At 43.3% G+C, this 12608-nt stretch overlaps 1 protein-coding gene across 3 annotated transcripts in view; it reads right to left on the bottom strand.

Moving 5' to 3' along the window:
* Positions 1-12608, bottom strand: part of WWOX (WW domain containing oxidoreductase) — a 906950-nt gene that overhangs the window by 843927 nt on the left and 50415 nt on the right. For all 3 annotated transcript variants that reach the window (XM_012926620.2, XM_058674091.1, XM_058674090.1), the window contains exon 5: positions 10108-10214. In XM_012926620.2, coding sequence (XP_012782074.2) covers positions 10108-10214 — 107 coding nt within the window. The remainder of the gene's footprint in view (positions 1-10107; positions 10215-12608) is intronic.

The raw sequence follows: 12608 nt of genomic DNA on the forward strand, positions 1-12608 counted from the left end.
GGAATTTGAGAAATGCAAGTATTAGTTGAGTTCTGATGAGAAGGCAGCCAGAAGAAGTCAGGGGGGCAGAACCAGGGTCAATAGTGGGGGGCAGGGAGGAGGGGGCAACTCTGACAAAGACTCTACCTCAATGGCAGGGATAACTTTCCAATTGAAAGATATATAAAAATGGGGTGCGCCACCTAGGGACAGTGAGGTTCCTACACCAGGGGTGGTATCTATGCCAACACTAGATGCTTCCTGGTCAAGACCACTGTATTCACTAGTCTGAGCATTGGAGAAGAGGTCAGGGTAGCTGATCCTGAGTACTTGGAAACCCTGGTACTTAAAGGAGCTCACTGGATGAGTCCACATGTCCTGTCCAGTTTCTCTCAGAGATCCTTGTCCCCATGGGGCTATGGCCCCCATGTCAGTTATACACTTCTGTCACTAATTTCCCCAAAGCACACTGTATTTTTCATAGGTGAAGAGTTCAGGAATGATTTTAGCTGCTGGCTGGGTCTGACTGGAGATGGTCTCAGAACACGCCTGTGCTAGCCAGGGTCACAATCATCTGAAGGCATCCCTAGGCTATTGAGACTTCCACAAAGGCCATGCATGTGGCTTTTGAGGGATGGGGAGCCACAACTGCTTGTTGCATGGTCTGCTCCATAGGCCTGACTGAGTGTTCTCACAACATGGTGTACAGCTTCCCCCACAACCAGGGATCCAAGACGGTGAGCCAGGTGGAAATCACATTGTCTTTCAGGACATTCCTCGGGAATCACATTCCCTTCATTGTGTCTACATTCTAATCTAGAAGATCATGGGAAGGACTCTGCAGCTCCACTTCTCTCCAGCACTAAATCCTTCCTCCAAGCAAGGACAGCTGGTTCCATACCAGGGCAGGGCACTGAGGACTGGATGTTTACGTTGGTGCCCAAGGACGATAAAAGGAGCCCCCTACCCCTGACTTCATTTCAGCATCAACTTGAGGGGAGGAGAAGAAATGCTCTTTCTTGAAAAAAAAAAAAATATATATATATATACATTAAAAAGTAAACTTTAGAGTTGAAACTGAAATCAGTTAAAATTGGGGGAACTATTGGAATGGAATAAATATATTTTGTCTGTCAGAAGGATATCAATTGGGAGGGCTTAGGAGCACACCCCTGAGGCTTCACGTGTGCCCGCACAGCCCACAGGTCGAAATCCGGATGCCCAATATGACGGTGTTGAGGGGTGGGACCTCTGGAAGGTGAACAGGTTGAGAGGGCAGTGCACTCACAGTGGGATGAACGTCCTCACCAGGAGACAGCATCCTCCCTCCTCTGCCAGATAAGAACACAGCAAGAAATCAGAAAGAGAGATGAATGCCCTAGGAACCTAATGATGCTGGCAACCTCATCTCAGGTTTCTAACTTCTTTGTGAAAAATAACTGTTTAATCCACACAGTCTATGAGGTTGTGAAACAGCCAAAAGTAAGATAAAGAAGAAGCATTTTCCCAACAGGATTTGTGAGCGTCTTGTGCTTTTTAAGGACTTGTCTGAGAGGAGCCTGCCACCATTCACTGACTCTCTCCTGTGTGCCAGGTTCTGGGCAAAAGTCTGTGTGTGCTATTTCTCTCCATTCCTTTGATGGACATGAGAGCCACTGTCAGGTTCAAAGACAAGAGCAGATCTGCCCAGAGACACACAGTGGGCACATATTCACACCAGGCTTGCAACTCAGGTCTTCACAATGCCAAAGCAGGGGCTGGCTCTCCTCTGCCTGGCTGCCTTAAAAAATACATTTGAAAATATCTCTGTTTCCCATGTTTGTCTAGAATAAGCCTTAACCTATTGCAAGGTGCACTGACTCAGTCTCAGAGAGCCCCACGGTCAACACTGCATCTCTGTCCATCCATCAGCACAAGGCTCTTGCCCTCTGTTAACTCTAGCAGCTTTTGCATGAAAGGGTCTCAAGTCTCCCCCTAGTAAAGGGGAACAAGAGTTGCAGGCATGGGTTCCTCCCACCCCTTTAAATCAGAGTCTAACAGCCAAGTGGCAAGGAACAGGCTTGTCAAACACTGGCCAAACACCATCCAAACATGGAATCATTCTCCTCCAACTATGTCAACATCACTTAGTGAGAACACAACGGATTCCATGTGAATGAAACGGAATGCCTGCTTTGGGTCTCATGTTATGGGGAGGATGGATCAGAGCTAGCCACAACTGTTTGACTTTTCACTTCAAAACTCTGCAGCTAATCATAACCCTTACTATACAAAAGTTACAGTGGATACAAAGTTTGAAAAGACCAGTTCAAGAGCTTGAGTAGGAGGCAGTGGCCAGGAAAAAAATGAACAAAGACACAGACGCAGTGATGAAAGAGCAGCACGTAGCAGTTAGGAACAAGTCAATGCAACAACGAAACGGAAAACTTAGATGGTAAATGCCAAGCACAAATCTCAGGCATTCTCGAAACAGCGGAAACTCAGAATATTTCAGCAACCAATTATGTTTATGAGGAGGATGAATAATTCATTATCTGATAAAGAATCTTTCCTGGGCTTGTGACAAGAAAGGTCAAATGAGCAACTTAAGAAGAACAGTTAAATACACTTTGTGAAATCTGAAATGGAAGTCTGCAAAGGGATGGGAAGGGGTTCCCTTGGGGAGGTTCATCAACTCCATCAGATTACAAAAACCCACAGGGAATACCGTCTTCCTCAGGGCTCCAGAGGTCAGCTCATGCTGTGGACACACAAACACATACACATCTGTGATGTAACAGAAGAACTTCGAAAACATCTATCTAGAGCACAGCGCATACCAGATATTTCGCATTGGGTAGCAAAATGACTTAGGGGTCCATAGCATGTGGCTTCAAATCCTGGACTCGTTATGTTATCATTCAGCTGTATGTGCTTAGGCAATTATTCCTCCTCTTCTGGATTCAAGACTTCACCTGCACTGAGATTAACATGCAGAATACCCATTTCACTGTTAATGGATTTCCAGGCCCCTGGCTTTGGCCTAACTCAACCACTGTGGCCATTTAAGACATGAGCCAGTAGATGGAAAATCGATCGATCGATCGATCTCTCTCTCCCTTCTCCTCCCTCTCTAGAACTCTGCCTTTCAAAGAATATAAATCCATATTTTAAACAAAATGCTGTAAAAAGCAAATAAGACTACTCAGCTGTACCTGCAGGTGAAAGTAATAACCTGGCATTTGGTGAGAACAACTGTGCCATGGAAGATCCACACAACTTTACCCTCCTTAGGGAGTATGATTATTGATTTAAGCAGTTTACATAGTTATTGCTGGTTCACATACCTATTCACATCACAGTTTCTTTACTGAAAATTCAATGCTATACAGAAAAACAATGTTTTAATAAAGACAAATAAGGAACAAACCTAATGGCTGATTCAGAATAAACTTTCCTTACTCATCTATAACTATCAACAATGGTAATAGCTTTTACATTTTCATTTAGCTAGGGATCATTCAAAACAATGGCTATGACTCCTACAACTTGTGACGCGTCACACATCAACCATCTTTTCCAAGCTGAGTCACCAGCCTGGACAGGCCTGTGACCTGTGACCTGTGTATTACCGACCCTGCAGGCTGCACATCTCCTTTTAGCACACACACACACACTCACACACACACACCCATCATGGAAAGAACGAGGCATCAGACCTGTCCTCCCATGTGCAACATCAAATTGCAGGTGTTATTTAAAAAAAAAAAATGCAGGTCTTAAGTCTCCTATTAAGGAGGTTGGCGAAAGCCAACAAGCAGCAAAGCCCACTCAAAAGTCATCAAGGGGATTTGAGAACACAATCGTAGCAAGATTTCTGCAGAAGCTCTTTTAAGTCCAAGCAATTCATTACCCAGCCCCCAGTCCATCCTTACTAGCTTAACTTGAAAACGCAGGGTGTCAGTATTTATGAAAAGCATAGTAACATGTCCAGTCCATGTGCTCAACGCAGCAGGAGGTGCTCAGTGTGCCATATCTGACAAAAATGTTACAGTCCTTCTTGCCAACGTTCATCAATGAAGCGCCAATGGCATAATATTGCTGGTGCTGTCCACAGGCCTCCACTGCAACGAACCAGAGACCCAGGACCAACTCTATTTAAAACTGGAATAATTACAATCAACTGAGCATGCGTCCTCCCTCAAACACGCATATCCTATTACCGTGGGCTAATAAATCTTTTATTTTTTACCCCTCATCTCCCTGCTTTCTCAATAACCATTTTGATATAAACCATTGCTTGCTGTTCCTGATGACTAATCCCTTAATCATCTTTCCCAAATATATGCAAAGTGTGTTTCTTTGTAAATACAAAAGAAAAAGCAATCACATAAATAATCAAGATGGCTTTTCAAATGACAGTTGAGTGCTAATATAAATGGCACTGGGAAATACCAATCAACAAACTAAATACACATCTATTAACATGTAGGAGTCCAGACATATGAAGACAGAAAAAGAATTAACTGCAACTCCATCTGAATCATGCTGATAAACATCCTCCCTAAAACTCCCCTCTCAGCCACTTGGAGAGGTTAAGAAAAGCAAGCATCATTTTGTACTTCCATGTATGAGTAAGAAATCAGTATTATCACTACTAATAACATCAGCTATCATTTAATTGTGCACTTAATCTACCCACACAATGTGTTGGTACTTTCCACACAGCCAATGCATTCTCTACAACCACTTATATCTTTTGACGCAGATGTTGTAATCTGCATTTTACAGATGATGAAGTTGAAGTTGAGAAAAGCTAAGAAACATACCCAAAGCCACGGGCTCTATCAGCATCTGGCCTGTATCATTATAAAACAACATGTTTTCAGGTTGTCAGCTGCGATGATTTGCACTCCTGGTGGACAATGGCAATGCCCACAGACATTTTTGGTTGCCAAAACAGGAATGAGCAGTGAAGGACAGGGGACAAGCTGACCAGCTTTAGGACACTGATGAGGCTCAGTGTCTGGACTTAGGTCAATCCAAGTAAATATCACCTCAAGAAGTACCTGCTTTCTTTGGGCTGTTTTAGGAACGCTGCCAAATGCCCATAAAAAACGCAGCAGTAGCTGGGCTACAAGATGGTTGGATCTTACTGGCTGCCATATTTAATTCAAGTTAAGAGACAAGTTAGGAACGCCTGGACTTGAAGTCTTTCGCAGGGCCGCAACCTCCTTGCCAAACTAAATACAACTATACCATTGTTTCCATATGATAGTGTAATAGGTTCATTTCTATTATTCAACTCAGGGGAGAGTTGAATAGTAACTCCAAGAAAAAGTCATTATCTTTCTGACCACATCAGTCCAGTTCCGCCAAGCCTGACCTGTGGGCTCTCTCAAGCCCCAGTACACACTAGAGTTTCACACTCCGGTCCCTACTGTGAGTTCTTTTCAGGATATACAGACTTTGCTCAGGCAGGCAGGCAGGCTCACCACTCACAACAGTCCCTCTCTCTATTCATTATATTTCGCCCTGGTCCTGAACCAAGAGGCTCCCCACCCCTTTCCGTTTCATCTCTACTCAACCTCCTTTCCTGATAAGATCAGTGGGTTTTTTTTAAGATTTATTTTTATTGCAAAGTCAGATATACACAGAAAGCAGGAGAGAGAGAGAGAGAGAGGAAGATCTTCTGTGCCATGATTCACTCCCCAAGTGACCGCAACGGCCGGTGCTGTGCCGATCCAAAGCCAGGAGCCAGGAACTTCTTCCAGGTCTCCCATGTGGGTGCAGGAACCCAAGACTTTGGGTCGTCCTCAACTACTTTCCCAGGCCACAAGCAGGGAGCTGGATTAGAATGGGTGCCCATATGGGATCCTGGCGCATTCAAGGTGAGGACTTAAGCCACTAGGCCATGGCTCCGGGCCCCATAGGGTCAGTTTTAGCAACTGACATTGTAACAAATCAGGTTGAGCAGCTGGTTGACCACAACATCCCATATTGGAACACTTTTTCAAGTCCTGATGTTCTGCTTCCAATTCAGTTTCCTGTTAATATGCCTGGGAACGCAGCATATGAGAGAGAGCTCAGGTTCTTAGGACCCTGATAGGGTTCCTGGCTTCTGGCTCCTGGCTCCAGCCAAGCCCAGCTACTGTGAGGACCCAGGGAATGAAGCAGTGGATAGAAGATTGATCAATTTCTCTCTGTCTCTTCCACCTCTCCCCACATCTTCCCAACTCCCCCATTTCCACAACCCTCACCTTTCTGCCTTTCAAATAAATCAATTTGAAAGCTTGGAAAAAAAGCCACAAGTTTTAAATTTACAGTTGTAGGGACCTAAAATCAAGAAATGAAAATTTATAAAATTTTCAACTGTAGTAAGAAGAGAGGAGTAGGGACCTGAACCCCTCGTTAGGCCTTCCAGGGAACACAGGAAGCTAGTATTTAGTGAGAGGCCAGATAAACTCCCCAGGTAACAAAAAGGCCTAAAGGTACCAGGTCCATAAATACCAAACACAGGGAAGGAAGGAGATGGCCTGGGAACCAACAGCACCAAGGCACAGCCCTGGGATATGACACACTCTGCACTGTAAGCCGTTAGGATGGCTGCTGGTGCACATTTCGAGCCACCATACTCCTAACATAATCTAAGGGAAATGAAGGACACAGTACAATGGCCTGCAAGACAAGAGGAAACAGACGAGACGGGGGGAGGGGCTGAAATTTTTCAGTCTATAACCCACAAAAACTAATTTAAATGTATGAAACTCTATGTGTTTGCATCTTGCTTGTTTCCGTTCCCCTCCCCATGTTCCTGATAGTGAATATCTTTGGATATTTCAATTCACTATATTCTGCCCTGATATCCCTTGCTCCTCAATTCCTGATGTGGATTAGTTCCAGGAACCTCCAGACACCGCAATCTGCAGACATGTAAGTCACTGACAACACGGCACTGATTTTGTATACACTCTGCGCATAACCTCCTTTAAATCATCTCTAGATTGGTACCTAATACAATCTCAGTACTGTGTGGTAACACCTTACTGGTTAGGGGATAATGCAGACAAAAAGTATTTACATGTTCAGCTCAGATGCCAGTTCTGTGAACATATTCAACATGTAGTTGGTTGACTCACAATGCCAAACCCACGGCCGGCAGACACCGTGCTATGTGGCAGAATGAATGTGAACAGTAACAGTCTATTGCTTGAAATTAACTCATAGGGTCCCAACTGTGGGTAAAATGTAGGAAAGAAAGACTCAGCGCTGTGTTCTTGAGTTCAACCCATCCAATCTTCTTCATGAAACCGAGTCAGGTTCCAGACAGACTGAGACACAAACAAGAGTTCACAAACAAGTAGAGCAGGTTAAGAAAGTCCTACCTCCATGCAGACAACAGTGACAACACAATAAATGCAAAAGAATCGGTTCCTATGCGGTACATCCTAAGAAAAGAGAAAAAACTTAGAGATGAGAAAGCAGTTGTATGTCAGCATTATCTCCCAAGATTGGTTTCTGTACTAATGTTTCTGTACACTGGGGTCACTTTAGAGCCATGAAGTTCACCTTATCAGTTAAAAACATAACACAAATGGGCCAACTTCTAGAAGCATAACACTTCTTGCAACAGACAGCAGGTACTAATCCATCTATGCCGTCAGTAGCAAGAGAAACTTGGACAACAAATGGGAAACTGCCACCATCTTTTACATGCATTCACCTTTGAATGCGGAATCCCCCACGAGATTCACTCATGCACACACTCACAAACATACATATTGGGAATGTGCCCTGTGTCTTAGTCTAGACCCTATTTTAAACAAAGTCACAGGAAAGACTGACGCATGAGAGAATTAAACTGAAAAAAACACATTGCTTGAGATAGCCAGACAACACAAATAACCTAGATAGCCTTGACAATGGAGGTTAGTTACGTAACTTATGGCACAAGCACACAGAGGAGTTTCATGCAGCAGGGAAACACAATAAAATTGATCTCCAATAAAATCACGTGTTTAAAAAAACCCTACAGATTGTTCTGCGTGTGTGTGTGTGCTTGTGCATGCACACGCTTGCTGGTGTGCACGACCTTTTCCTGAAAGAAGGCGTAAGAACTGTTTAAGCATTTACCTTCCAATAGAAGAACAAGGAAGAACAATAGAAGAACTTCCACACCATGCTTGAGACCATTCTATTGTGCATGAAGATTCCAATCAAACACATGCATTACCATTTTTCCTCTTCCTTATATATCTCTAAAGACCATTACTAATCCACCTAAACAAGCTATTAAAATTTTAAATTTAAAATCAGAAGTACTTTAATACAATTCTTTTTTGAAAATTCAGGCCCTGACTTAAAAAAATATAAATCAATAACCCAGGAGCAGGCATTTGGCCCTGGGAAGCAGGATCCGAGCTAAGAGGGTGGCATCCCATGGCGGTGGACCTCCGCTAGATTCCTGGCTGGTGCGGACCCCTGAGTCCAACAACCAGACAGCGGAGGCCCTGTGACACAGCCATCAGTGACGGCTCAATTCACGAGGTTCCTGTTTCCAGTGTCTGCAACCTGAAGCGATTCCCAGCTCCTGGCTCTAGTCCTAGTTAGCACACTGTAGGCACTTGGGGAGCAAACCAGCAACCTGGAGTTTTTCTCTCTTCCACCCCTTCCATTCCCCAACCTCCTCCTCCTCCTTCTGTCTCTCCTCTCCCTCTTCCTCATTCTCCTTCCCCATGTCTCTCAAATAAACTTAAAAATAAAGACCTAAACAAAAGTAATGATACCAGTGAGCTCAAAAGAAGGTTCATTTAAAATATACTAACTTTAAAACATTTCACTAAAAACATATTTAAAAGACAAAAGTAAATCTTCCTTTTTAAACTTTTGTAAGTTTTCAGCTTGCAACACCAGAAATATTATTAAGCAAACTATGAACTATTTCTTCAAATGACCAAACAAAAAACCAAACCATTCACAGTGGTTAGTAAGTGGAGACAGGCTAGGCAGGAGCTACCTGCACCCCTCACACTCTGCCCTGGTCACAGGGTTCTGGCCCCTCCCTTACATCTCCCAGGGCCACTGCACAAGCCCCGCCTCCACTCCATCCAGTCCCATCTGTGCTCTAGGTCTTTCTTAAGATGCCAACTCCACGATCTCTTCTTTGGGCCCTTTCTATAGACCTGATACCCACCATTTCCACTTTACACTGATGCTCATGTTTCCTTGGTTCCATCCATATCCCACGATGGGCTGCAAGCCACACACACACACACACACACACACACACACACACACACACGCAGTGTTTGCCTGTCTCCAAAAGAAGACCCAGTGCCCATCATGGGCATGTAATTCAGAGATCCCTGAGTGAATGCAGCCTGCTTGTCGCATCCAGGTTGAGCTCAAACCCTCCAATGTTCTCCTCTTCACTGTCCATAGACCATGAGACACCACTGTGTCTCCACACATGCGTTTCCCCGGGCATCTATGGCTCACCTCCACTTCATTCCCATCCTGGAATCAATGTCATGTTAGAGGGGACCCTGTTGACCACCCCATCCCAGCCTCTGCTTAATCATCCTTTACTGTGAGGAGGCCTGCTTGACATCATGTTAGATGTTAAACCTGATTATTCCTTTATGGTCTGTTGCACCTAATTGCACAGTAAGCCCATGAGGGCAGGGATTTTGCTTTGCCTGATATCATGTTCTTAGTCCCACAAGCACTGCGAACCCTTCCTCCCAGACACATACATAGAGATACCCACACCAACATCAACACAGAGCAGGCGAAAAACCAAAGGGTTAAAGTCTACTCCTTTCCAATCTTAAAACCTGTAAACATAACAAGCCCCTCATTGCATTCAGGGGCGTTAACCATGTTTTATTTTCTTAGTAAATGAATTAAATGAGTAAACATTTTCAAACCTCTAACAAAGCAGATGACACTGACAAAGAATTATAAACAAACGTGTGCATAACAGGCTCGCTCATCCTTTCATTCATAAAGTAAACAAAGCAAAGATGACTTTAAAAATAAAGACCTTATTCCAAGAGCAATAAACTTTATGCACTGCACTAAAACCTCCATGTGTTTAGCCTGGCATGTACTTGACAATTAAAAAAAAAAAAGCCGACAAGCACTTACCCATTCTTCTAAAATGCGTGACACCGCCTCACTGGCTCTTGCCATATTCCTACAGGCCAGGATCACGTGGGCACCATGGAGGGCAAAAGACTTGGCAGTTTCAAACCCTATGGTGTAAAGGAAAGTCAGTATTAAAAATAACATTGACACCCTGGGCTAGAGGGAGTGACCTTAGCTGAGCACACACACCTCCCTCAAGTTGTTCTCAACAAGAGGGGAATTTACTCCCCACAGAGGACAGGTACAAATGTCTGGAGACATGCTATAAAATACCTTACAAAGCACAAGACAGTCCCTGGCAACCGAGCACCATGTGGCCCTGCAAGTCCAAGATGTGAGTCTGGGAAAACAACCTAGGGTCACAGTGGTTCCTAACACGAAGAGGCAGGGTCAAGGGCGAGTTCACGGCACGGCTGGCCATTTCAGCATAAGTAATCACCAGCCCCTGTACTAAACGGAAAGACGTGGGGGCCAGTGCTGTGGCCTAGCAGCTGGAGAAGCTGTCTGCAGCACCAGCACCCCACATGGGCTTCAGTTCAAGTCCACTTCTGATCCAGCTCCTAGGAAAACAGATGAAAATGGCTCCAGTGCTTGAGCCCCTGCATCTACATGGGAGACCTGGGTGAAGTTCCTGGCTCCTGGTGTCAGACCAGCTCGCTTCAGCTGTTGTGGCCATTTGTGGAATGAACCAGTAGATGATCTCTCTCTCAATCAATCAATCAACCTCTCTCTCCCTCCTTCCATCTCTCCCTCCCTCTCTGTAATTCTGCAATTCTACCTCTCAAATAAATCTTAAAAAAAAAAAAAGGAAAGACTTATGCTCTACTCTGACACATGCTTCCAGCTCTTCTAAAAAAGAAACCTAGGTTTCTCAGAACCACCCTTCCACTGATAACAAACAGAAAAAGCCAGGCAAGAATAATTTATACACATATGCCATGTATATATACTTAACTCACACACTCAGAGAGACACCATGATCGACAATTTTGGTAGTCATGATCTGGAAAAGTTGAACTGTCAGAACCTGTATCTAGTTGCCAGACACAGAAGAAAACACTGTACTATCAGGCAAGTGTTGTGGCACAGTGGTGAAGCCATTACTTTTGGTGCTTACATCCTATATCGTGGTGCCTGAGATACAGTGCTGTAACAGCTACCTGCTAACATGCCATGCACAGATGGTGGCACAAGTACTCGGTGCACTGCTTCCCAAGAGGAAGACCCACACTTCAGCAGAAAATATGTAAAGAACAAACTGTTTGAACAAACAAGCCGAGGGGAGGTATCTTCACCAAGACTTGAAATATTCAAGGAGACTCGCCAGGCATGAGGAAAAAGACACAAAGTGGAAATCCAGAGATCTTTTTTTTGTTATGTATTTATTTATTTATTTATTATCATCACCATCATCATTATCATTTTATGATACAGTTCCATAGGCCCCTGGGATTTCCCTTATCCCCTCCCCATCCCTCCCCCCCACCGAGTTCCCCTATATCATTACTAAAGTATAGTTCTTCATACAGTCATATGCCCATTACTGTGGGCATGGACACTGGCAGAGGGTCCACCACCCTATTGTCATATAGTAAACAGTTTCATTGGGAGTCCATCCAGAGATTTTTGTAAAAAGCAACAAACACCAACACAAAGATCAGAAAAACCTAAATGATAGCAATAATGCTTTGTGAGTTTTAACATATGTAGCAAGATTTACTATTAATAATAACATACAACCCATGGGCAACAATAACATGCAAACTCTAAGGCAAACAAGTAAGATGAAAGAGTCTTTAGGCCCCTCAGGAAGTGATACAACACTAACTTTAAGAGACTTTATTAACTCAAAGGTCCAAACTATTCTCAATGAATTTAACAAACTAATGGAGAAGCAGAATTAAAAAAAAAAAGAAAGAAAGAGAATAAAGGACAAGTTAAAAAGACAGCCAATTACGAGGGGTATATTCCAACCCAAATACATCTATAATTGCATTAAATACAAATAAACTAAAGACTACCATTAAAACACAAATATCTTACTACACATGCAATATGTTCTTTATAAATAATGTGTATTATTCCTTGTAAACCTAAACACAGGATTTAAAAAGCCAGAAAAATGGGAAAGGTATATTCTATAGGACATATGCCCAAAGAAATCTTGTATAGCTACACAAATGTCAAGAAAAGCAGACTTTAAATCATGAAGCAACATAAGAGAAAAAGCTGACTATATCCATAATAGTACATTTCAATCCATCATGAATATATGGCACTTCTAAATTTATATGTATCTAATAATAGAGTCTCATACATATATGATTAAAATTGACAGAATTAGGAGAAGAAATTTACAATCATGGCAGAAGATTTTAACTTATCCCTATCTAACAGGTAGAATAAGCAAATTAAAAGTACATAGACGGGCCCAGCATGGTAGCCTAGCAGCTAAACTCTTCGCCTTGCATGCTTCAGGATCCCATAAGAGCGCCAGTTCT

The sequence above is a fragment of the Ochotona princeps genome, chromosome 16 (assembly GCF_030435755.1).
Source record: "Ochotona princeps isolate mOchPri1 chromosome 16, mOchPri1.hap1, whole genome shotgun sequence".
Classification (NCBI taxonomy): domain Eukaryota; kingdom Metazoa; phylum Chordata; class Mammalia; order Lagomorpha; family Ochotonidae; genus Ochotona; species Ochotona princeps.